This window comes from Lepidochelys kempii, chromosome 1 (genome assembly GCF_965140285.1).
Source record: "Lepidochelys kempii isolate rLepKem1 chromosome 1, rLepKem1.hap1, whole genome shotgun sequence".
In the NCBI taxonomy this organism is placed as follows: Eukaryota; Metazoa; Chordata; order Testudines; family Cheloniidae; genus Lepidochelys; species Lepidochelys kempii.
Window position 1 is genome coordinate 200,396,127 of NC_136380.1, and position 27,531 is coordinate 200,423,657.

A 27,531-nucleotide genomic window follows, 5' to 3' on the forward strand; every position below is an offset into this window, starting at 1 on the left:
CACAGCTATATGGATATTTATTCTCACTTTGGCTCAGTGGGATTGAGAGCACTGCTGAGTCATACACACAACAGAATCAGGTTTGTCATTTCAAATTCTAAATAAATAAATAAATAAATAAATGGTAAGTAGTAAATGTATTGTCAGTTAAGAGAAAATTTTTAAACCATTATTTAAAGATTTTCAAATACCATAAAAGGGCACTGGCTGTCAAGAACTGCAGCTCTAGCCATAATAGGTATGTCAGCTGACACTAATATTCGAGACACATCAAACCTTCAGCTGTAATGGTCTGTGAAGCGGAAGGATTTAGGTTCAGAAATGGTGCAGAGGATATTCTGGATTTGTTTTGCTCTTCTGGCTTCTAGCCTAAGTTGCCTCGATCGCTCTTTGGCAGCCAGTTCCTCTGCTCGCTTTTCCTGTCTCTTTCTTTTTAGCCATCTGTGGAGAAAAACAAGTTTGGAAGCACTGATAGTGATTAAAAAAAGCTTTTGACCACTCACTGGCCATCACTTCTGGCTGTATTCAAAGCAGACAACTGTTCTCTTAATGGGGAGAGTTAACTAAAGCCACTGCATCACTTAGCAAACAGGCTACATCCAGGAATTAATTGTTTTCTAGGGTCAAAGCATATCGGGGAAACTAGTGGGACAGATCTACAAGAGTGTCAGCAGTGAGAAGGAAGAGTGGGACCTTTGCCTGAAGCAAATGCAGTCCCGTTTCCAGAAACCTTTACTGATCTACAGCCTATGTTCCCAATACAACTTCCTACTATGGGGTCGCACCTTGATCAGCAGGCTGGGAACCAGCAGGAATTGATGATGTTGGGAGGGGGCTGGGGAGGGCACTGGCTGAAAGCTTCAATTGGAGGAGTACAATACAGTTGGGAGGAGGGTCAGAGGAACTGAAAGTGAGTTCACCAGACTCTAGTCAGGACTGGCCCTAGGCATCTGTGGATATTCAGACTGCAGGCCTCCCAAAACATCAGGGCTTAAAAGGGATATAGTTTTCATCGTCTGAAGAATGTAAAGGACTCCATTTCTGTGATCAAAGGATGGCACATCTGATAGGCCAGTTCTGCCTTCAATTCTGAGGAAGAATGTCCCCCACATACTTTACGAAGGTTAAAAATTAGACAGTAAGCTATGTTTTTCACAACATCTTGCTTTCTGGTTTAGAGAAGCTAAAATAGTAAAGGGATTTTCAGCCAGCATCAGATCTAGATATTTTAATTGCTTTAAACATTAGCTGGACTTTCTTTACTAGGTGAAAGTCACTCAGCACTGGGTTGTGAACCTTAGCTAGAAGCTATAGTATAAAACAGCCTTATTTTGTAGATTTTTCATACAAACAGCACCCCAAAATACTTGCATTAAATAATGACAGGGAAAAAGAAATTGAGAGGTTTTAAAGGAGAAATTTGGAAGAAGAGTGTGCATCAATGAGGCAGAAAGAGTGAGGCTGTACCAGATGTTAGAACAACACAGAAGAAGGCTCTTACACCCATAGGAACAAAGGGGAGGCTAGTTCTCAAATCTTTGCTGAAAACCTCCTCTTAACTTCTTTCCCAGCCACTATAATTCACTTCATTCAAAATATGTTGTTTCCCTTTCAAACATTTTGAAATGCAGCTTTCATAACAGATGCTTAACAAATAAAGTTGCATTATAAAATAAATTTTATAATTTAAGTTGCTGAAAGACACAACATTCAGATTTCCTTGCTCCGTAGAAAATAAGAGCCATAGACTTACTGTTTAAAGGCTCTGTCACATTCCTCTGTTCTTGGAAGGAAGTACAGGCACTCTTCCTGGCGTTTAAGGATTTCCATTTGTTTTTCTTTCATTTGATCTTGGTGCTTTTTTTTAAGCCATAACCTGAAAGCTTCCTCTGGATCTCTGTTCTCCTGCTATATAAAGCGCACGCACATACATACACACACAATTAAATATGCTGTTTGTCTTTGAAATTAATATAACAGTACTACTTTGAACTTCTCTAGCATCTTCCATCCCAGGTTATGAAACATACTTTATAAACAATGCTGAATTTAGCCTCATAACCTTACTAAGTATTATTGCCCCCATTTTAGAACCTGAGACACAAAGCCCTGGTTCTAAGACTAGAGTTTTTGGCTGTGTTGTAACGCGTGTAAATTGCTTGCTAACACAACTGTAAATAAATGCTAATGGAGACACTTCACAAACATTAGTTCCTGGTTGTGATTCACCATAGGGCAAAGCTAAATCATCATCATATTAAAATGCAATATAGTAACATTTCTCATAAGTGATCCTAGGACCATAAAGGTCACATGAGCACAGCTTGTTGCATGATTCAAGTTCATCCTGTTAAAACTGGAAAATTCCAATGTATGAGCAGTTCTAGCACTTTTAAGAGAAAACAGTGTGGCAAACATGGAATATTCCTTGCTATGTTCATTTTTATAATGCTGAGCTGAGCAAAATAGGTGTAAATTTCAATTTTTCTGAATACCTACAGCACACTTAACACGTATGGGATGGAGAGGTCTTAACTTACTCTACTATTTGAGCCTTCTAGTTCCTTTGCACGCTGAATTCGCTTCTCTTCCTGCACTTGTTCTTTTTTCTTCTGCAACCAAGCTCTAAAGACCATGTCATTCTCTCTCTTCTTTTCTTCTTCCTGTTGTTTTTTTTGTGCTGCTTCCTTGTGTGAAATTAAGGATTGAGTAATATCTTACAAGAAAGGTGTTAGTCTGACACATGCAAAGGGGTTCAGCATCAGAGCAAACACCACAAATAGTCTGAATTACTTGCCCTAAAACATACTGAGAGAAATGGGAATAATCAACGGACACATCAAGTCAATACTATCTTGAGGAGAAAACTGGCCTTGAGCACTTCTATGATTAAGGTTATATTTGGAGGCTTTCATTCTAACCATTATTATTACAACCTCAATTTCCAGAAGCCTTCCATGCTTTGTCTCAAATCACTGGAGATTCAGTAGAAGTGGGTGAGGACACTTTAAACCAGATCTATCCTACGGCTCTAAGTGGTTTAAAATAAGTTTCACTGACCTGTTTTCAAAATTCGTTACAAATTTTCTCCTGCCTAGACAGACACTAAAAATTAACAGTATTTGTGACTGCAGGCATTAGCCTATAATAGAGGTTTCTGGAGTGACCATGCATTGGGGTTGAGGAGAATGTCATTTAATCATGGAGACACTGATAGCTTAACACTTCTCTGAAGCTAACATGGTGGATTGCTTTTTTTAAAAAGTAGAAAATAGTCTTTGAGAGGTCTGTGAATGTTTGAGGATATTTTGGTCATTGCCAAGCATTCCAATAAACCACACTATTCAGAAATTCTGTCTCATGAAATTTTGTTCCTCTTTGGCACAAAAGCTATGCACCCATCAAATTCAAAATACCAAAATACCACTCCTTTGAAATCCAAATATCTTTTTCCCTGAAATCTTTTAGCAATTGTCTTCAAAAACTGACAATTGTTACACATTTTTGAGGTCTCTGCTACACATTTAATCTTTCAGAAACTTACTTTTCCTACTACATATTATTTTTCTGAGAGCCAAGAGGAATCCTAGTACAGTTTCTTCTCTTTAGTACATGATTATAAAATAAAGGCACTGACCTAGCCTTCTAAAATAGGTCTGTCTAAGGCCCGTTCTACACAATGGAATTTGATCAGTAGAACTACATCACTCAGGGGTGTGAAAAAAAAAAATCTACCTCCCCCGAAAGATGCAGTTAAACCGACCTAACCCCCAGCGTAGACAACACTAGGTCGACAGGAGAATTAGCTCCCGCCTCTTGGGGAGGTGGATTAATTATGGTGATAGGAGAAGACCTCCCATCAGTGTAGGCAGTGAGTGCCTTCAGTGAAGCGCTGCTGCAGCAATGGCATGGCAACATTTCCAGCGTAGACAAGCCCTATGTCTTGTTTGAAATTGCTGTCCTACAGAACAGCGTTGAGAGTTGAGTACTTGAGTTGTTTTCCATTGAACCCCTACATAAAAAACGCAAGTAATTCCCACAAAGGAAACCTTTGAGGTTGCTTGAGGGCAACACTCACCCACACAAACCTTTAAAAGCAAGGAAATGTCCAGTTACAGTAGCCTTCTTTCGCATACTTTCACCCCCACACACTACATTCACCAACAGACTCTGCCGCTCTTTAAATAAGTTCCATATACTGCCAACATATCCATCAACACACTACACACACCACATTCCTTACAATCACACTTCAATGCAAACCTTTAACTCCCAAACAGGTCCCCATGGGAAAACCATATCTCACATACTAATTCAGCATACAGATTCTAACAATGTCACAGAGGTCAGAGTTAAGGTTTTGGATTGAAATGTGATGGCGTGTGGGGCATGTGTGTGTACTCAGTTACTGTACATGGAGATGTATGGGACTTATGAACAGAAAGGAAGAGTGTCAGTGAAAATGGTGAATGTGATGGGGGTAGGCATGTTTATGGATATATTAAATGGACGTTTCCTTGCTTTCCATGCATGAGCGTTGCCTTAACTAGTTTTTAATGAAAGAGGGTTTTTTGTGGATTTGGTTTATAAGTGCAAAGTATTATTATATTGTTGGGGAAATGGAAGAAATGATCAACTGAATGGCTTTTGAGAAGCAATATTTCCCATTAAGTTTAAGAAACACAGAAGGTCTGGTGATCACTATGTTCTGGTTATTTCCTTTGTACTCTCACCTCTTTCCTTAGTTTCTCTTTCCTTTGTTGCATCTGTTTTTGCATCTCTTTTTGTTTGGGTGAAAGACCGTAGCTGGAGCTTCTCAAAGGAACATTTGCAGACTGCACCCTGCGGGGAGTTCTTCCCATTCCCCCACTTCTTGCAATGTTGATAGCTGAGTTTGGGCGATACTTAGGGTTAGGTGGAGGCTTAGGGAAACAGACAAACTCTTCTCCAATGGGAAAGAAAGCATTTACCCCTTGCTGCACTAAAGGCTCTTCCTTTCTTAGACTGGGAGTGTCAAAAATAATGGAATGGGAATACTTAGGAGAAATAGGTTGAGCTTCAATGTCAGTGAAAGAAACACTTATCGGGGGCAAAAAGCCATGGCTTTCAATATCACGTAAACTCAAGAGTTCAAACTTCCCATCTTTCTCTACTAGGATCTTGCCATCCTTGTGTTCTTCATCCTTGCCACCATTAAGTGAAAAAGACATGCTTTCCAGTCCTGCCTCATTAGAAATATGCAGCTGAGACAGCCTACTTGAAACAGCCTCTTCACTTTCAGGATCATTTTTATAAGCTTCCGTATCTTCTAGAGGGGGAACTTCCAGATCTACCAATTTATCTTTGAATTTTAGTTTCCTTTCTCTGTTCTCATCCAGAGGTTCTTGGTTCTCCAGCAGCTTGTTGGCTTCTTCGATCTTTTCCAAAATATAGCGCTTTATTTCTTCATCATCTTCCTCATCCAGTTCCTGCTGGTTTTCCAGCTTGGACTCCTGGATGGAGCTTTCACTGTCAGTATCAGATGTATGATCCAATGGTTTAACTTCGGGTACGGATACAGGTTTTTCTTCATTTGGTGGACTCTCCTCTAGATCTGCATCAGGCTGAGGAAGCGGATCTACACATTCTTCTCTTTCCTCATTGTCTTCGTCAATATTTGCCTCTACATCCTCTTCATTCTGATCAGGGTTTTAAAAAGAAAGTGAGTCCTCCTTTTTAAATTGTATAAGAAATAACCTCTCTAATAAGTTAAAAACTAACACTGGGTAGTTTATACATGCATAATATATCATTGAGGTTGGGACTCTAAAACCACAGAAATCAGGAAATTTACAGTTTAAGCTCCCATGGCAAAGAACTGAATATGCCCCTTTGAGCATATTACTCAGACTTTAAGGCCAGAAGGGACCATCATCATCGTCTAGTCTGACCTCCTGAACATTGCAGACTACACCCACTCCTGTAACATACCAATAACCTCTGGATGAGTTACTGAAGTCCTCACTTCATGATAAAGGTTTCAAGTTACAGAGAATCCACCATTTACAGTACATGAAGCCTGCAAGTGACTCGTACCCTATCCTGCAGAGAAAGGTGAAAAACCCCCAGAGTGTCTGCCAACCTGACCCCGAAGAAAAAATTTTCCTGCCCCCAAATATGGCAATCAGTTAGACCCTGAGCATGTGGGCAAGACCCAACAGCCAAATACCTGGGAAATAATTCTCTGTAGTAACTCAGAGCTCTCCCCCAGTAGTGTCCCATAACCGGTGGTTGGAGATATTTGTTGCTAGCCGTCACACATCGGTTACATGCCATTGTAGGCATTCTCATCATACCATCCCCTCCATAAACTTATCAAGTTCAGTCTAGATAAACGTTAGGTTTGTTGCCCTCACTACTTCCCTTGGAAAGCTGTTCCAGAACGTCACTCCTCTGATGGTTAGAAATCTGTCTAATTTCAAGCCTAAACTTATTGATGGCCAGTTCATATACATTTGTTCTTGTATCAATATTTGTGCTTAACTTAAATAACTCCTCTCCCTCTCTTGTATTTATCCCTCTGATGTATTTATACAGAGCAATCATATCTCCCCTCAGCCTTCTTTTGGTTAGGCTAAACAAGCCAAGGTACGTTATAACATCTCATAAGGTACGTTACTCTTCTGATCAGCCTAGTAGCCCTTTTCTAAACCTGTTCCAGTTTGAAATCATCTTTCTTAAATGTGGGAGACCAGAATTGCACACAGTATGCCAAATGCAGTCTCACCAGTGCATTGTATAATGGTACTAACACTTCCTGGAAATACCTTGCCTGATGCATCCTAGGACTGCATTAGCTTTTCACACACACACACACACACACACCCCACATTGGCGGCTCATATCATCCTGTGATCAACCAATATACCCAGCTCTTTCTCCTCTGTTGCCTCCAACTGATAAGTCCCCCCATTATAGCAAAAATTCTTGTTAGTCCCTAAGTATATGACCTTGCATTCTGCACTATTAAATTTCATCCCATTTTTATTACTCCAGTTTACAAGGTCATCCAGATCTTCTTGCATGATATTCTGGTCCTCCTCAATATTGGCAATACCTCCCAACATTGTGACTTCCTCAAATTTTATTAGCACACTCCCACTTTTAGTGTCAAGGTCATTAATAAAAATGTTAAAGAAGATAGGTCCCAAGACCAATCCTTGAGGAGCTCCACTAGTAACCTCCCCGCTCCAGCCTGACAGTTCACCTTTCAGTAAGATCCCCATTGTAGTCTCCCTGTTAGCCAGTTCCTTATCCACCTTTCAATTCTCATATTAATCCCCATCTTCTCCAATTTAACTAACTTTCCCATGTGGAACTGTATCAAATGCCTTGCTGAAATCTAGATAGATCAGATCTACTGCATTTCCTTTGTCTAAAAAACAGGTATCTTCTCAAAGGAGATCAGGTTGGTCTGGCACAATCTACCTTTTGTAAAAACATGTTGTATTTTATCCCAGTTACTGTTTACCTCTATATCCTTTATTTTCTCTTTCAACATTTGTTCAAAGACCTTTCATACAACTGAGGTCAAACTAACAGGCCTGTAGTTTACTAGGTCACTTTTTTCCTTTCTTAAAAATAGGTACTATGGCAGCAATTATCCAGTCTTAAATTCATAGATAGATTAAAATCCTTGCAATTTCATTTGCCAGTTCCTTTAATATTCTTGGATGCCCCCCCGATTTAGTCCCATTAGATTGTTCAAGTTTGACTTTCACCTTGGGTGTGGTAATTTCTAATTCCGTATCCTCATTAGCCACCCTGCCATTGTATCTAATCTTCTCATTGCCTTAGTTTTTAATAAGGGTAAAGTATTTGTTTAGGTGTTGGGCTATGCCTAGATTATCTTTAATCTCCACCCCATCCTCAGTGTTTAGTGTTCCCACTATTTGTTTTCTTTCTTTTTGTTTATATGGCTATAGAACCTTTTACTATTAATTTTAATCTCCTTTGCAAGGTACAACTCTGCTTGGCTTTTGGTAGTTCTCACTTTTTCCCTGCACTTTCTGACCTTCAAGAGGTAGCTTTCCTTGCTGATCCATCCCATCTTCCATTGCTTGTAGGCTCTCTGTTTTCTCTTAACCACCTGTTTGAGATGTTTGCTCATCCAGCTTGGTCTGTAACCCTTCCCTACAAATTTTTTCCCCTTACTTGGGATACAGGCTTCAGACAGTTTTTGCAACTTTGACTTAAATAATTCCAAGTGTCCTCCGCATTCAGTTCCTTGAGTTCTTCAGTCCAGTCCACTTCCCTAACTAATTCCCTTAATTTTTTAAGGTTTGCCCTTCTGAAATCAAGGACCCTAGTTGCAGATCTATTTTTGTTCAAACTGAATTAGCTCATGATCACTTGAACCAAGGCTGCCTCCTACAATCAGATCTTCTATGAGGTCCTCACTACTCACCAACAGCAAATCTAAAATGGCCTCACCTCTTTTCGGTTCACTAACTATTTGGTGAAGAAACACGTCGGCTATCACATGCAGAAAATTCTGGGCCCTACTGTTATTAGTAGCACTTGTCCTCCAAATCTATATCTGGAAAGCTAAAGTCTCCCCTAATAACACAATTGCCGGTAGTCTTTGTTTAATTAAAAACATTAAAGAGGTCTCTATCCATATCTAAATCAGATCCCGGGGGTCCATAGCATACCCGAAGCACTATCCCAGGGGAACCTCTGGTAGTTTTCTTCCCGAAAGTGATATTGACACAGACTGTTTTATCCATTCCATCATTTCTAATTTCTTTACAGTCTACCTCATCATTAATATACAATGCTACTCCACCACCTTTACTTCTGTCTTTCCTGAACAACACATACCCTTCAATACCTGGACTCCAGTCATGATTACTATTCCACTATGTTTGTTATCCCTATAATATCTGGTTTCACTTCCTTCACCAGTAGTTCTAATTCCTCCATTTTGTTACCCAGGCTCCTTGCACTGGTATACAAATATCTTAGTTGTTTCTGCTTGGCTTTGCCCAGATTCCTCACCCAATTGGGTAGTCATTCTACTGCCAGTATTGCCTGCCTGACTGTTGGCTTCATTGGTACTGACACTACTGTACGCCTTGCTGGAGCCGTAGGTATAACTAGCAGTGTGAGCCAAAGGCTGTGAACCAGAGTAGGCCTGGCCTTGGCAAAACAACACACTAGGTATCAGCTAACACCAAGTAAGCACATTCCTGACTGGAGAGAATGGTATAAAAAACACAGATCTCTCAAAAAACTACCTAAACGCATCCCAAAGAAATAGTACAAGAACACATTGACCCCTCATAAGATAAAGATGTGATGGACAGGACAATGGATAAGAATGTTTTATTCAAACTAGCAGGAACAAGGATAAGGGTGGCAACTAACAATGTCTGGAGTATAATACGTAACATGTTTGTATTAATGTATAAAAGGAGAAGTCATAGGAGTGGCAACTTTGTAATCACCAAGGGGACAGCATCCTGGTGTACTGACTGAGGGGGTACCTTGTCATGGGCATACATGTGTTAGTGTACCTGTAGCTCCTATGGGGCGCTGGTGCCATGCTTTGATGACAATAAGCCTGTCCAAGGGCCTTTGCCACTGAACCGAGCCTGTGGTCTCTCTTATGAACAACACTGAGGTCTGCTGAATTAACATGCTGCACCGTCTGCTAGTGCAGCTGACACTGGAGCTCCGAGAACAGCAACACGCCACAGCACTAACAACAACTCTCTCTCCTCTTAATGTCTATTATCCTACCCACTGCTGTTCCTTTCTCCACTGATGTGTTCTCTTCCTTGATTTTCCTCCTGGTCATTAGAATCAGGCATGGAGATTACATAAGTGTCTTCCTCAAGTTCCTCGTTTAAAGCTCTTTCAATCAGTTGTGCCAACCTCCATCCCAGAAGTCTATTTCTCTCCCTACTCGGATGGAGTCCATCCCATAAGAACAGCCCTCTGTTCATGAATGCCTCCCAGTGGTCAAACATCCCAAAGCCTTCCACCACTTCCTGAGCCATCAGTTGATCATCATAATCTTGTCTCATCTTCATTCTCATCCTCTATGAACAGTAAGAATCCCACTGAAGATCACCTGACCCTCTATTTCTTTAAGCGTCTTCCCCAGCCTGGCATAGTCTCCCTTAATGCATTCCAGAAAGAATCTAGCAAGATTAGCTGTTCCCACATGAAGGACAAATCAGTGGATTCGTTCCTGCTCCTATTAGGATCCTTTTCAGCCTCAAGTCCACATCCATTATCTTTGCTCCCAGCGGACAGCACACCCCTCTGTTCTCTGGATCAGCTCTGGCAACATGCCTGTCGGTTCTTCTTAGTAGGGAGTCACCAGTCACATAGACCTGCCTCTTCCTCGTGTTGGAGTGAATCTTTGGCCCTCCTCCTATTCCTTCTGGCAGCAAGTCCTCTTGTCTTTTGTTCTCCCTTGCAATCTTCTGCAAGTCCTCCTGTATCCTCCCGGGGTGCTGAACTCAGGCTATCTCCACTGACTCTTCCCCTCTTCTTACAGAACTAGCCAATCTTTTCTTCCTTGCCCTCCCACCTTGTTACTGCCTGCTGTGCCCCTTCTTCATTTTCCAACTCAGCAAACCTGTTCCTGAGCTCTATTTCTCCCTCACTAGCCTTCTCCTCTACCTAGTTCTCATAGTCACATGGTTCCACTAACCACTTTCCATACCCAGTCTACCACTTCATCTTGCATCTGTGACTCTTGACTTTTCCTTTAAGCCTCGTGCCTTCCCGCAATCATCTGCTCGAAACCCCTCTTGAAATTCAACCATAGTTTCCACTTGCATCTCCAAACCTCAGATCTTCTCTTCCATCAGCTCTATTAGGCAGCACTTCATACAAACAAAGCTCTTTTTGGGTACCTGCTCTAGAATAAGATACTCCCATAGCATCCGGTCATCTTCATTGTCTCTTCCATTCCTTGGGTCACTACCACTGCTGCCTCTGTATTTGTCATAGCCTTCCCTCCCAAGGTTCTGTCAAGGAACAGAAAAAACCAAATACCACACACCCACTTACACAAACTTCCCTTATAAACTCCCCTGTTTTCAGCTGGTTGTGCTGGCTCCTGTGCCACTGGCTGACCCATTCACTGTCTTTAGAGGCCCTCTATCAGGGAAGCCCCACCCCCTAATCAGAGTCTCTCACAGCACACTATCCCCTACCAGCCTCCGCAATTTGGAGAACACACACATGCACACAGACACACCCAAGAACACAAGAACTCACTCTTAGTCCCTTAGTAACAGGAGCTTGCCCCCTCTCACTGAACTCCCACTCAGACTCCACTGTTTTTGGCTCTGTTGGCTGGCTCCTGTGCCTCTGGCTCCTTTGTTGCCTTAACAAGCCGCCAATCAGAGAAGCCCCACCCCCTAATCAGGGCTTTGCTTCTCTCACAGCACACTGCCCCCTTCCAGCCTCTGCAAATATTCATCAGAAGAGGATCTTTTAGTACATGATCACATAATAAGGTTATAACTCAGTTTTCATGACGCTTGATTTTTGCTCCCTCATAAAATCCATAAAAATAATCCAGTATCAGCTTCAGACTTGGTATATGAAGTATGTGACCAAGGCACAATTTTTCAACCATGCTTAAACAGGACAGCGCTCAGAAGTGAGTCATTAAAATATAGGTGTTAGTAGTGTTCAAAAGTTCATTTTTGTCACTATGGAGCATAAAAATGGAAAGAGATAAAACTCCGTTTACTGGATGTATCTGTCAAGATCTAATGCACAGGATTAAATATAAAGGAATACAAAATACTTTGTACATGCATTCATGGTTATCAAGAAAAATGATTTATCAGTACTTTTAAACCATGTTCATGGCTCAGCTTTTAAAGTTGCAAGCAGCTCTCATTTTTTGACCCCCATGTATATTTGTTAAAAATAGCTCATTTTGTCTGAAAAGTCCTAGTTGTAAGGAGAAATATTTGAGGATTTGAACACAAATGCTTTTTTGAGCTCCAGGTTTATTGACATGTCCCATTTCTGCAGATTTCTCTAAGCCTTTTTGGATTCCTATATCTCACAGTACCTGGAATTCTTCGAGATGCATTGTCCCTATGTCAGGCTGGAGGGAGGTTACCAGTAGGGTTCCTCAGGGATGGGTTTTGGGACCACTCCTTTTATTACTGATCTTGGCACAAAAAGTGGGAGTGTGCTAATAAAGTCTGTGGATGATACAAAGCTGGGAGGTATTGCCAATTTAGAGAGAGACCAGGATATCATACAGGAGGATCTGGATGACCTTGTAAACTATAGTAATAGGATGAAATTTAATAGTGAGAAGTGTAAGGTTATGCATTTAGGGATTAATAACAAGAATTTTAGTTATAAGCTGGGGACGCATCAATTAGAAGTAACGAAGGAGGAGAAGGACCTTGGAGTATTGGTTAATCATAGGATGACTATGAGCCGCCAATGTGATTCGGCCGTGAAAAAAGCTAATGCAGTCTTGGGATGCATCAGGTGAGGTATTTCCAGTAGAGATAAGGAGGTTTTAGTACCGTTATACAAGGCACTGGTGAGACGTCACCTGGAATATTGTGTGCAGTTCTGGTCTCCCATGTTTAAGAAGGATGAATTCAAACTGGAACAGGTACAGAGAAGGGCTACTAGGATGATCCGAGGAATGGAAAACCTGTCTTATGAAAGGAGACTCAAGGAGTTTGGCTTGTTTAGCCTAACTAAAAGAAGGTTGAGGGGAGATATGAATGCGCTCTATAAATATATCAGAGGGATAAATACCAGAGAGGGAGAGGAATTATTTAAGCTCAGTACCAATGTGGACACAAGAACAAATGGATATAAACTGGTCATCGGGAAGTTTAGACTTGAAATTAGACAAAGGTTTCTAACCATCAGAGGAGTGAAGTTTTGAAATAGCCTTCCAAGGGAAGCAGTGGGGACAAAAGACATATCTGGCTTTAAGATTAAACTCGGTAAGTTTATGGAGAAGAAGGTATGATGGGATAACATGATTTTGGCAATTAATTGATCTTTAAATATTCATAGTAAATAGGCCCAATGGCCTGTGATGGGATAGGATCTGAATTACTACAGAGAATTCTTTCCTGGGTATCTGGCTGGTGAATCTTGCCCATATGCTCAGGGTTCAGCTGATTGCCATATTTGGGGGCGGGAAGGAATTTTCCTCCAGGGCAGATTGGAAGAGGCCCTGGAGGTTTTTCGCCTTCCTCTTTAGCATGGGGCACGGGTCACCTGCTGGAGGATTCTCTGCTCCTTGAAGTCTTTAATCCACGATTTGAGGACTTCAGTAGCTCAGACATAGGTGAGAGGTTTATCGCAGGAGTGGGTGGATGAGATTCTGTGGCCTGCATTGTACAGGAGGTCAGACTAGAGGATCATAATGGTCCCTTCTGACCTTAATATCTATGAATCTATATTCTACTGTTAATGCACGTGCTCCATGTCTCTGACATCAGACAAATCTTACTAGCAGTGCCTGTCTGACCCATGTATGTGCCCTACCTATCCTAGTGCCCAGTACCAGTGATATATAGGGCAGTGCAGGATCAACCAACATTCTAGTTCCTTCTCTACCATGAATCCACATAGTTTAAAAGTTATCTGAAGCAGACAGAAAGGAGGGTGGGTACTGGAATACACATAGGGACAACACGCCTCAAAGAATGACATTTACTGTAAGATAAGTAACTTTTGTTTCTTGAGTGCTTGTCCCTATGTGTATTCCACTACAGGTGACTCCCAAACCGCCGATAAAGCAAGGAAGTGTGGTCTCATTAAGACTGACAAAACTAGGTTGAGGTCCCACATAAGCATATGTTTAAACACTGGAGGAAATACTCTCCCTAGCCTTTCAGTCATCTAGACGTGTTAAGGTGAAAAAAAAATACAGTAGAATTGTCTATAGATGGATGGAATGCACTAATGGCCACTAGATGCACCCTAAGAGAACTGAGTGAAATATCCCAGGTTTTTAACAATCTAATGTAATCCAAAAATCTCTGATATACTAGATTAAAAGGGTAAGAGTTGACATCAGTCAGATACAAATCTCTTCCACTGTGCATCATAAGATTTTCTTGTAGAACATTTCCTACTACTGATTAGGATTACTTGGACTTCAGACGAACGTGATCTCTGTAACTCAGACATCTATCTAAATACCAAACTGCCAGGTGAAGGGTGGATGGATCAGGAAGGCCAACTGTTCCTTTGTCTAGAGCAGCGGTTCCCAAACTTGTTCCCCTGCTTGTGCAGGGAAAGCCTCTGGCGGGCCGGGCCGTTTACCTGCCACGTCCGCAGGTTCGGCCTATCGCGGCTCCCCGTGGCCGCGGTTTGCTGCTCCAGGCTAACAGGAGCTGCTGGAAGCAGCACAGGCCAAAGGACATACTGGCTGTAGGATGTTAGAGGCAGACAAATCACAGGACGGATGGAAAAATGAAGCAGCTCTGAAAGCCAAGATAATCATGGCCATCTCAAAGCTACCAAAATAACTTTTGCTTTGATTGTTCTCAGTACCCTTGGAAGACAAGGAATTGGCAGGAATGTGTTTATTAGGGTTTCTCACCACTGAAATTGAAAGGCAATCCATCCGAGAACCTGGACTCTGTCCTTTTCTTGCACAGAACTTCTGACATTTCTTGTTTGTGTCCATTACAAACAGATTTACTGCTGGCTGACCTCACAGCTAAAGACGGCTTGTACCGCCTAGTCAAAAAGCAGTCACTCATGATCCCTGAAAAAATGCCTGCTGAGATTACCTGCTAGTGTTTTGTACACCCAGTAAGTGAACTGCTGACAGAGTGATCTGATGGCATGAGTCTTATTACTTCTTTTCACAGGAGGGAAGAATATCCTTCTCCCTGTTTGCTTATGTAATATACTGCTGCTGTGTTGTCTAACATAATTTAAATGGACTGATTTGGAATAATTGGCAGAAATTGATTGCATACATTGTAAACTGCTCTGAGTTCAAGTATGTTGATGTAAACCAAGATTCTTGTGGAATCCAGGTTCTTTGCACTGGGGGCCCATCTAGATGGGCTTCCCATCCAAACAAAGATACAAACAACAAAGATGGAGTTTGTCATGTGGTGTTATGTAGGTACATAATGCAATGTGACCTTGCAGACAGCTACAATATCCTACGGTTATTCAATGACTTGTCTGCAGTCAATTTATTCGATGGACATGGTCTGAAACCTCTCACAAGGCCAATGAGCTTTGACTACCCTAGAGTCCAATCTCACTCCTACAAACTCTGTACTTTGCATTGTTCTTATTCTGAACCCCATATTTTGGAAGAGATGAAGAGGACTGGGCACTGACTCTTGAGCTTTTCAATAAGATCTCCCTTCGACTAGCCAGTCATCTAGATACGACTAGACTTATCCCTTTTTGACACAGATATTACTACTAACATCTTCATGAATACTCTGGTGCTGTTGATTGGCCAAACGGAAGCACTCTGTGTTGGTAGCAATCTGGATTGATGATAAATCTTAGGATCCTCTTGTGTGCTTTCATCTAGGTGAAAATAAGCATCTTTGAGTTCGAGAACAATCTCCTTGAACTAGCAATGGAATTATTGAGACTAAGCTGATCATTCTGATTCTTAAATGACAAACTGAAGTGGTTAGCTGTCTGAGATCTAAAACGGGTCTTCATCCTCCTGTGAAATAAGGACGTATCTGGAATAAAAGCCTCTCCTCCTCTGTGTTGAGGGGATACTGTTTCTACTATCCCCAACTGTAACAGAGAAATTCTATGTCTTGTAGAAGAAACCTCTCAGTAGAGGGGTTCCTAAAAATGGACAAGGAGATGGACTGTAGGAGATAAAAGTGTGAATTAGTATTTTATGAAAGGCGGTAACAGTTTCTAGTACCCATTTGTCATGAGTCCTCTGTAATTCCTCTAATGGAATTTGAACGGAGTCAGCAATGCTCTTCAGCAATTCACAAAAGGATTTAAACTCATCAGGATATGAAGATGAGGCTGGTACAACTACCTCATCAAGAGAAGAAAATAAAAAAGACTGACTAAAGCTGAAGTTTCTTCTTCTAATTTAAGTAGTTTACAGGAGAAAAAATCCCCTGCAGTGGCTGCAACCCAAACATTGCAGTAATGTGGTGGTGCCCAAAATCTAGAAGCTAAAGTTCACTGGACGTGGATGATAGTACAAACAAAAGTGAACCAGACTAATCATCCTTATGTTTCAAACTAAGAGAAATGTAAAAAGCAAAAACAAACAAACTGGGGAACTAATTAACTTGGATTTTTTTTAATTACTTCAGTTGAAATTTATCAAAAGGCATTTTGTAATACAAGTGAAGAATTTTTTAAAAATATAGGACATATACCTTATTTTATTGGTATCTTTAAGGCTGGTGTGGTAACCATAATTCTGAATGTCTGAATGTTAATGGCATAACAATCAAACCTTGCATACATATTATGTGTGACATGTTCAATTGAATGGAGAAATAATCCCAGATAATAACATTCAATTGTTTCTCTGTTTCTGCACAGAGCACATGACTTCTAGGGTTGTGATCTTATTTACACAAATGAGGGACCTCTGGAATCATATTTCTCTGTATATGTACCACTTATAGAAAAATGTGGCTTAAGTTTTTAATTAAAAACAAGATGCATGAGTTTTAAGACATTTTTAAATCAACAGGATTGCAGTTTGACAAAACAGGAGAAAAGAGGAAAGGAAGTGGAGGTAGGACAGAAGGGAGGAGGAAGATGATTGGGAAAGGGCTGGCTGACTGATGGCTTGCTTCTCTGTTGCATGGTACACATCAGAACCAATATGAGTAGAAAGGGGGTCAGAGGGAAAACACAGCTATATAGAAATAAACCAACACCATATAGTTAATGTCTATACCCCACTTTGAAGACAAAGTGCTACGTAGATAACTATCCCCTCTAACACTACTGGTACCATACAGAAGCTCACCTCCATAAGTCCTGGTAGAGTCTAATGAAAAGGTACTCTGAATGCCTTATTCATCTCTTACGTGATCTTAAGTAAAATTCAAACATCTTCATAAGTTCCTGCTGTTCTGCATAACAAACTCCTTTGCTGCTTTTCCAAACGGGAAGGGGAGTGGGGGGGTGGGGTGAGATCCTGTCAGCGACGAGACTGTGGCCAACATTCCCTCTAAACTTTGTGCTGAGCAGGCTACAAACTCCACTGAGGACTACATTTTTGTCCTTGGGAAAACTTACACTTTTCTATTTAAAAAGAGGCAAACCTCTCTCAGAACTGTGGGAGAGTAGACAATTGATTGCAATTGCTTTTTTGAGAGATCACACTCGATTGTGTAAATAAGTATTCCAGGACTGCTTAAAGTATGGATTATGTAAATATGTATTTAAGGACTTCAGAAAATGCCTAGTTCTGACAGGACCTACTACAACGGGTATCATGTAAATGTGAGTCCAGGGAGTTTTAAAGACCTCTATTATTGTGCAGTATTGCGCCAATAGTGGACCATTCAGCTGGAAGCAGGTCTCAAGCATTCTACTTCTAGCAGAGCTGATCAAACACTTCTATTCAAGATTCTTATATTTAGGCTGTATCTACACTGCTACTTTCAGCGCCAAAACTTTAGTCATTCAGGGTTGTGGAAAAAACACACCCCTCAGAGACAAAAGTTTTAGCGCGGAAAAGCACCAGTATAGACAGCTGTGCTCCCGGCTATAAAGCTACCACCCCTCGTTTGGGGTAGTTTTTTTTTTTTTATCGCTTGCAGAGCTCTCAGCTTGCGATAAAGTGTGACTACACTGCCCATGTCACAGCTCTGCCGCAGCCGCACTGTAACATGGGCAGTGTAGACATACCTGTTACTCTGTAGCACAAACAAAACAGATTTTTGCCATGTTCATGCAATAATTAATAATTAAAAAAAGGGGAAAAATGTCACATTACTGATATTTGAAAACCAGTTACTGTAAATGTTACTTTAGGTATTTTTGGAACTTCTGTGTCATGGTCAGGAGCTTCAGGTCGCAAGGGACCTCTCTACTATCCCTTCCCAGGAGCCCCTGCCACCCCCACCCCACTCCTTATCCTTTCTGGCTGGCCCTGAGAAGCAGATGAGATGTGCTGTCCTGCTGGGGATATGGGTGGAGAAGCCCATCTGCCAACTATATCCTAATTCTGCAAACACAACAGATTGCTCACCCCATTTGGGGTAACTTTCATCCTCTCTGCCCCTTGCTATTTTGGTGTTTTTCCCCTTTGCCACTGTTTGGCAGTGCCTCTACTCCTTTCTTAACCCCACTTCTACCCCATCCCTGATTTTGACTCTCTGCCCCATATTCTGTCTGTTTTACCCCCCTGTGTATACAGTTTTCTCTCCTGCACAAATTCAGCCTATTCCTCCTCTCCAGTGTGCCCCCTCTGCACCTTTTTAGTCCGTATGAACAGAAGACAGCACACATCATGATTCCAAGTGAGAGCAGAGTAAGGGCAGAGGCTTCAGCAGATGTTACTGAGCATGCTCAGATTGCTTAAGCAAGTTCAGGAACAGAAAAGTAGCAAATTGCGCCAGAGACCAGTTTGTGCCAGGTTTCAGAGTGGTAGCCATGTTAGTCTGTATCAGCAAAAAGAACGAGGAGTACTTGTGGTACCTTAGACACTAACAAATTTATTTGAGTATAAGCTTTTGTGGGCTAAAGCCCACTTCATAGGATGCATGCACTATAATGAGAGTGATCAGTTAAGGTGAGCTATTATCAGCAGGAGGGGAAAAAAAACAAAAAAAACCCCCACCTTTTGTAGTGATAATCAGGATGGCCCATTTCCAACAGTTGACAAGAAGGTGTGAGTAACAGTAGGGGGAAAAAATAAGCATGGGGAAATAGTTTTACTTAGTGTAATGACCCATCCACGCCCAGTCTTTATTCAAGCCTAACTTAATGGTGTCCAGTTTGCAAATTAATTCCAATTCAGCAGTCTCTCGGTGGAGTCTGTTTTTGAAGTTTTTTTTGTTGTAGTATTGCCACTTTTAGGCCTGTAATCGAGTGACCAGGGAGATTGAATCAATTGAGTCACTCGATTACAGACCTAAAACATAGTATATGCTATGTAGCTATGCTACAAAGGGCCAAGAGGAGGGCAACGCAAACCCGTTTTCCATACACAAAAAGCAAACATTTGCTCTCAGTCTGATCTGTTAACTTAAACAAAAAAAAGAAAGAACAAAAGTAAAGTCGCTATGAGAGAGCACAGTCTCCCCCACCTATTACAGTCTGCATTGAACTGAATACAAAATAGCCATCCTTAGAGATTCAAAGGTGCAGTACACAGAAAACAGTCACATAGATAAAATATACCACACAGATGAGATGCAAGCTACAGGAAAAAGGCCCTACTCTTATGAGCTCAGCCTTCTATTAGAACTGATTGCATGCCTCCAGAGGTGATGATGTGAAAGTTGTGGTCTCCAAAAGGCCGAGCAAGAGTAGGACTTGGGAGTTCTATCCCATGTGGTTTTACACTTGAACTGGAGGATATGGCGCTCATTTCTGTTGTTAGCATCCCATTGGGGAGGGTCTTTCAGTCCCTCCACTCAACAGAGGCCAGGAAGGAGAGAATAATAACAAGAGTGGTAGGAGGGCAGTACCAAACATAGCCTATCTCAGGCAGGCTATCAAATAATGAATTTCATAATCAGCTTCCATTTTGGCACTAATTCCTCTCTCACTGCATCCCTCCATATTCTCATCTTCATGTAATTTGGAATGAACCAAAGTTTGAGTAGCAAAGTGGTATGAGGCAACATAAAAAATTCATAATGGGAGTTGCACAAATGCTTCAAGACCACCAGCTAGGAAATGGAAGAAGTACTTTTGATCCAAGCACATTCTCTTTGTCCCTATAGGGAATATTGGCTTTTCTATTTTAAAGACCAGAATGCTCTGAGTAACTGGAAAAGCCATGTACACCGCATCTCTTTCAACTAGAATCCTGAATACCCTTTTCCTAGTTAACTATCAGCATGTTTACAATTACATACATATTTCAAATCAAACTTTGCATTGATCGTATGTGGGGTTCAAGTTGTTAAAAATCTGCAAGTCTATTGTAAAATAATTAGCATTTTCCTAATCAAATACCTCTGTTTCCCCAGGGTCGTCGTCATCTTCTTTTTCTTCATTAATAAACCACTCAAGATCCTTTTCAAAATCATCCTCATATTCTGCACTTTCTGTTGAATCACCAGCCTCTCTTAAGTCATTAGTGTCTTTCTTGTCACTCATTTTGGCTTTGTGTTACAGCAATGCTACAAGAGGGGAAAATATCCTTATTTTCATAAGATTTTTATTGACACACAACAATATACTGTTGATACCTGTGGCATATAGGTAAAGTGGTGGACAATACCACCACCTAGCTACTGTATTTCTATAGCACCTTACAAGAGAGGCTCCCAATGGGGTTTCCATTGTGAATGGATTTAGCCTTTCAACCCGTGAAGTAGGGAGATATTTTCATTCCCACCTGTAAAATGGGGATCTGAGGCACTGAGAAGTAAGCTGACTCATCCAGTGTCTTAAAGAACGTCATTGGCAGAGGTAGGAAAGAACCCATGATCTCCTAACTTCTAGTCCCTATTCTTTGGCCATTAGACCAATTTTGCATGTATACCTACAGTGCTGGTACCAGATAACATCTCTCCTACTGCTTCCATTCCAGTTTTTATCTGTTGTTCTCTCTCTCAATAGCTATAAAAACAGCAGTGGAGAGGTTTCATTTATTATAACAATACATACCGGGGAGGGCAATCCTGCCTGTGGCAGTGGCAATATATTTATTCCCTTAACATGTTACCAGCATAGGCACCACTAGTTCATTCAAAGAAGGTACTGAAACAATTCTCACAGGTTAAAGCCAACACAGCAACAAACTGGGGCGCACAATGTCCTAGAAGAGACCTTTCATAGCTTCCCATAGAGCAGAGTATTCAAAACAAGAAGAACCTGATGCATCAGACACTTGACTGGAGCCAGTGAGAGTCCTAAATCCAAAGCAGTTGTAGAATCAAACTCTAAATAACTGGTTCCCATTTAAAATATGTATTTAAAAATGCCTCCATTTCCAGCTTAAACAGGATTTAGGTGTGGGGGTAAAAACATGTCTTTCAAAGAGTTGAGCATGAGGTAATTTTAAAATTGATTACCAAACTATCAAAATTGATAATCGAGAGACACAATTGGATGGAATTATTAACTAATTGTTTCTCATCTGAGTAGTTCAGGGAATACAAAAGCCAAAAATAGAGTTATTGATAGCTATTAATTTGTCCCACATTCTACCACCAAGAACTCTTTTCTCATGCATTAAAAAATGCCAACCAACCAAAGAAACAACTTTAAAATAAATGAAAAGTTTTTATTAAAATTAGTAATGGAAGTAAAAATAAAAGAAATTACTACTATTCAAAAATAATGAGCAGGTAAGGATTACATAAAAAGTAAATAAATGAGTGATACAATATGTTAACTACACAAAAGAAACCATATTAAAATAGAGTATACATTCTAGAACTACATAAAAAAATCAAAGCATCAATACCACAAAGCAAGTATAAGTTGAACAAATAACCACAATTAAACATCTGTGTCATTCCATTAGTCATTTAGGATACAATACCACTTTGAAAAATCAACTAAAAGAGTACAGCATGACTGAAAAAGGCAGCACTACAAATCCTTAATATAACTCAAAATCATATTAAAGAAACAATACTTTATGGGTACATACAGATTTGAGTGAGGCAACTGAATCACAAAATAAATGCAGACAAATCCACTTCACACCACCAGGTTTCTATGAACTAACATACTTGAGCTATATCACAATCTTTAAACTGAATTAGGAATTGAATAAAACAAGGCAATACAATTTTAGCATTTTAAACTAAACAAGCTTTAGTAAAGCCAAGTAGTAACTTCTTTTGAATACTCTCAGGAAAATGCTTTTAAAACTGACTGGGAGAGTCAAAAGAATAACTTCAAATGATATGACCACTGTAAGCACAAGATTAATATTTAGTGTACGCACATGCATAATTAGTTACAATTTTCACAAAACATTTAAATAGCAAAACAGAATAGTTACAATAGCATAAGGATTAAGCTGAGTTAATTAGGAGATGATGAAAGGCATGAAAGGTATAGTTACCATGAAATGCAGCAGTGTAAAGTTAAGACTTAAGTCAAGAATGGTGAAGTAAGGTGTCTTTAAGAGGCAATGTTGGATGCAACAATGCAGTCCCAGTTAATTTATCTAGAGGAAGAGGATGTTTTGTGAAAATGTTTAAGTCTAGAGTGAATGCTGGAAATTTAAGACACAAAAGGAATATCAAAATTCAACTTGCTCTCAGAGCTTCAGTTAGACAAAGAAATTTCATTCACAGTCTGAGGTTTCTCTCAAACTAAAACGAAGACAGCAATTAGTAGGTTTTCATAATTTTAGAATGAATTCTGACAGGGCCATTTTTTAACAGGATAAGTATAGACAAACTACAGTTTGTCCAGACTACACTACAGTTTAAATGAAATGGAGAGTATGAAAAGTTATTCTCTCTCTCTCTCTGCACACACAGCAGCATGAACAGCAGATTTTGAAGCTGGAGGGTGAAACAGAAATTACCTGTCACTTGCTCACTCACACAGACACAGGCAAGAGCAGTGCCTGTTAGTTTGGCAAAATAGGCATGAAAGGGAAATAGACATAAAGGCAGTCAGAGTAGGGGTTTAAGTAGTTAAGCCTTTAAAGCAGTTCAAACTGGAATAAGAGGCAGCAGACTAGTAACGCTAACGCCAAAAGGTACAACAACACAGCAAAGGCTGAGTTTAAAGCATATAACCAAATGCTTGTAATTTCACCTTGTTAACATCTTTAAAGAGTAGCCAACATATTTTTAATAAGCATGGGCAATAATTAAATCAGCCTTAAAAGAATAAGAATACAACCGTATCTGTGCATTAATACAGTGCTAGTTAAAACAGTGCTTTAGGTGCTATAGCAAAGCTTATCTCTCACAATTCTAAGAACCTAGTTTTTGGTTGTTAGCATGGAAAGGAATTTAGGTTTCTATTATGCTGACCGCAGTAAGCTTCTTGTTCTTTGGATTCATTCACAATCTGTCTTTCAGTTATTGGAACAGAATAGTTTGGCAATATTCCAATGGAAGTTTTAAACCTGGAATTATGCAACACCGGAATTTGATCCGATTGGTTGATTATATAGGAAAGCAACATAGTTCTTTCCCCAAGGAACTTCTGGTCTTTCTTCAGAGTTCACCTATGGGTTTGCTGATGGGAAAACAGTGATTACCCCAGTCTCTATACTGAAGCAGGATTGTTTTATCTCACCATTCAGTGTGGAGACTGATAGCTCTTGAGCAAGATGGATTTTTGTGATGTCTATTTCTTTAGGAAGGCAACCTCCTTCCTAAGGTTGGTTTCTGGTAGAAATGTATGCCTGGGACCGAATATTCCTCAAGGATGTTATCCATGAAAGACTCAATTAAAAAGAGTACCTCTCTCTCAGGAGATGAAATGTTAGACTTACCCTAAGGTGACTCACTTCAGCTAGAAGTGACAACAGTTCATGGGACCAGGCAGATTCTTTATAGTAGGAGCATTGATCTTTGGTAGGCAGATGGTACCCTTGCTGGTACAGTTACAGCTACCCTTGGCTGGCATAGGTCCAATTATTTTATAGGTATTGTTTCCCATTGAAATATATGGATGCAGGGGATTCCTATCCAAAAATGGTCAGATCTGATAGTTCACCTTCCCGCTGAATAGTTGCAAATTTCGGGGGAACAACGTGCTGATCACATTGCTGGAAATCTGTCTTTTCAATGACAGTTCAGGAAGAGCTGCCCTATTTGTGTTTGCCCAGGAGAGGGCGTTGTGGTCTGGCAAAAGTCTATCTTTCAGTCCTTTCTCAAGTCATTGACTCATCAACAGAATCAATTTAAAGTCTTTTTAGTAACTGTGTTGTTTTTTCTTCTCATAAAGTTATATATAGTTATAATAGTCCTTTCGCATTCTGTGATATGTTGGTGCAGCTTTCTTAAAGTTTTAATTCTGGAGTTCAATATTCATTGTTTACTCAAAAATTTTTCCAAAAAGGAATTTCTCTATTTCTGCTTTAAATATTGGAATATTATCACACAAATTTTGATTATATACTTAATAGACTTCACTAATTCATTATTAAGTTCAACTTTCTATTCCTAATAATCAGAAATACTGCTTTACTACTATATATTTTATTCTGGGTAATTTTACATTTACTAGGTAAGTACAACCAAAGTAATAATATTCAACTATAAGTTAATTCTTAGTCATAGTCTCATATTGAAGAACAGCTATACTGGATCAGACCAAAGGTCCATCTAGCCCAATATCCTGTCTTCTGACAGTTGCCAATGCCAGTGCCCCAGGGGGAATGAACAGAACAGGTCATCATTAAGTGATCCATTCCCTTATTGCCAGCTTCTGGCAAACAGAGGTTAGGGACACCATCCCTGCCCATCCTGGGTTTACCATTAAACTTCTAACCCAATATTTCATGTTAACATCTTATTACAAATTGCATATTCATGAGTTATGGACCCCAACATAGGATAGAAGTACTTTGTAAACTAGCTGGTACACATGAAAAGAGCATGGGTTAGTAGAACTAGGATATCAGAGACAGGATAGGAAGGAACTCTGAGAGCTAAGCAGTCCCAAATTACGTATGGTGCTTTATTATACTTGGACAAAAACTGCTTGAGAAATTAAGAAACAAAACAAATAAAAACAGTGCACTACTCATTCAATATGTTCTATTCTTCTCCATCACGTGATGTAAATCGGCATAGCTCCACTGACTTTCACTAGAGTTAGGCTGACTTACACCAGCTAAGGATCTCTCCCTCAAGTGCAGTTAGCTAGCACCTTGTCCTTGCACAGGAGTGAACTGGATTATCTAGTGAGACTTCTCTGTCTCTATTGTACTGTAATCCTCAATCAGCATAGTAAAGTAAATAAAACTGTTTTTATTTTGTTGGATAATAATCATTAAAACAACAAAAAAGTTACACACAGACCACCATATTCAGCTGTAAAAGCTCTCCACTTAGGCCAGGTCTATATTTAAAAGTTTTGCTGGCTTAGTTATGCCTGTTACAGGTGTGATTTTTTTTATGACTCAGCTATAGAAGCAAAAGCGTGCTTTTGCCAGTATAACTTATTCTTCTCACCAATATAGACATACTGGCAAAAGTTTTGTGAATAGACGAGGCTTTAGATGGTAAGGTCTTCAGATTACTGGCTGTCTTTGTTATACGTCTGTATACTGCTTAACACCGTAATCCAATTAAGAAATAAAAATAAAATCATGGCAGGGACTTGACATGCACAAAAAGAAAGAAATTCAACATTTATAAAGTTGCAAAGTTCTAAGCACGACCTAAACTCTATCACATTGCACAGAGAGTACACAAAACAAAAAAGTTATGGTCTTAACAAAAAAATTACTCTGTATGAACAAAAGGGTGTAGAGGGAAGACTAATCATTACCATAATTTTGCATTAAGTTCATGAGACTAACCCTTTGGTAGACTTTGCTAACTTATTTGCCTCATTAATACAAAGCAGTTGTAAAATCTGTAATGCTCTGGACAGAACATTTCCAGTCTGCCTCTCAGACATTTTTTTCTAGCTCCTAGAAATAAAATCACAGGACACTATGTTTATAACACCTTCCTCCCAAGCTATTGCAACGTGCAACAAATTCATTAACAAATTAAGAGCAAGTATCCCCCCTGCGAAGTAGAGTAATACTACTAACTCCATTTTACCTATGTGGGGAAACTGAGGCACGGAGGGCTGACAGGGGCTTGCCCAGCGCATGAGTAGCAATGCAAAGCCAAGCAGGGACCTCAGTCACCTCCAGCAGACTCCAGCCCTGTGCTGGGAGCCCCCGCGGGGCTGTCCACCGTACCTTTCTCCACCGTATGAATGTTCACGCTGCAAAGGAGCCAGTCACCACCTCCCCCGCGTCGGAGATAAGCCGCCTAGTTCTGCCCCGCGGCTAAGCGCATTAGGGGCCAGCGCAAGGGCCCATCCCAAGGGCTGGACCGTGCGGCCGGGTCGCGGCGCGGGCCTGGAGCGAAGCCGCCCTGCATCGCCAGGGCGCCCGCTCGCGGGGCCCAGCAGCAGCTCGCAGGGGCCGGAGGCGGCAGGTTCCCCGATCTCACCTTTGGGGTCGGGCTGGCTCCAGGGAGCTCGGGGGGCGGCTCTGCTCCGCGCAATAGGAGCCAGGACTCCAGGGTTCTGCGCCCGGCTCCGGCTCCGGCTCCGGCACCCGCCTCATCACCGCCCCGTGCCTCGGGCGCCACACCCTGCGCCCCGCCCCCTCCCCTCGGCCCCTCTCTCGCCTGCGCACGGTGCCGGGAGCCCGCGGCGACTCGCGTTGCCATGGTAGCAGCGACCAGCCGCAGTTTCCCTCACTCACCCGTAGAGCCCAGCGCTGAAGACGGCGGGTCAAAAGGGCCAAACTTCTCTCTCTGTTCCGTTGCCTCAGCAACAAAGAGCGGGCGGGCTGAAGTCTCGTGAGAAAATAGACGAGAATTCTGCGTGTCCCGGTTTCTATGGAGACCTAGATCACGCCTAAGCTGGGTCGAGGCTGGAGTGCCGCCATCTTGCATGGTGGCCAAGGCCACCCAGAGCAGGTGTGTTAGCCCTAGAGCTAGCACGGGGTGCACCCACTGCCCGTGTTCCAACATCCATGCCCACTTTCCTAGGGAAACCCCGCGTCCAGCCAGACTCGCAGCCCCAGGCTGCCGCCTCACACCACACCACACGCTATATGCGGCGCTTGAGGCCTTTGCCTCCAGGCCCAAGCTCACGAGCATCCCAGCCCCCTGGCCCGTTTGTAGACAGGGCCTAGCCTAGCCCAGAGCCCCTGTTCAAATCAAGAGTCAGGGCTCAGAAATCATGAGATTTAAAGTATAATAAACAATGGGATCCCCCCTCCCCCCCAGGTTCCTGAGCTGTTCTCAGGTCAAGCCTCTCTACAACCGGGGGGCACAGAAAATTACTTTTTCAAAGGGGGGGGAGGGGAAGAGAAGCAGCAAGTCATCTCCCATAGTTACTTGGTTGCAAGACTGGTTATAAAATCCTGCAAGTTGGTAACTAGCCTAGCAGCCTTCCCTCTGCTTCTCCTTTGCTAAGCCCCAGGGCACACAGCAATTTAGTTGACCTGAGGAAGAGCTCTGTGGGCCTCCAAAGCTTGCCTCTTTCACCAACAGAAGTTGGTCTAATAAAAGCTATTACCTCATCCACCTTGCCTCTCTCATATCCTTGGACCCAGATAGCAATAACACCGCAAACAGCAGTTTAATTTAATATACATACATACAAACATGGGATGGAACTTAAGTGAGGAGGACAACAATGCAGAAGGTT

At 41.3% G+C, this 27,531-nt stretch overlaps 1 protein-coding gene across 3 annotated transcripts; it reads right to left on the bottom strand.

Annotated features, from left to right (window-relative positions):
- Positions 1-27,008, bottom strand: CCDC181 (coiled-coil domain containing 181). Of its 3 annotated transcripts, none has more exons than XM_073308057.2 (6): positions 26,579-27,008; positions 20,173-20,339; positions 4,734-5,678; positions 2,541-2,687; positions 1,754-1,908; positions 1-441 (listed from the first exon to the last, which is right to left on the bottom strand). In XM_073308057.2, the coding sequence occupies exons 2-6, from the start codon at positions 20,314-20,316 to the stop codon at positions 279-281; spliced, it is 1,554 nt and encodes a 517-aa protein (XP_073164158.1). In that variant the 5' UTR covers positions 20,317-20,339; positions 26,579-27,008; the 3' UTR covers positions 1-278. The 3 variants fall into 3 exon arrangements, with proteins under 3 accessions (XP_073164158.1, XP_073164148.1, XP_073164166.1); XM_073308047.1 differs by lacking the exon at positions 26,579-27,008 and adding an exon at positions 26,322-26,411; XM_073308065.2 differs by lacking the exon at positions 26,579-27,008 and adding an exon at positions 25,923-26,312.
- Positions 27,009-27,531: the final 523 nt, after the last annotated feature.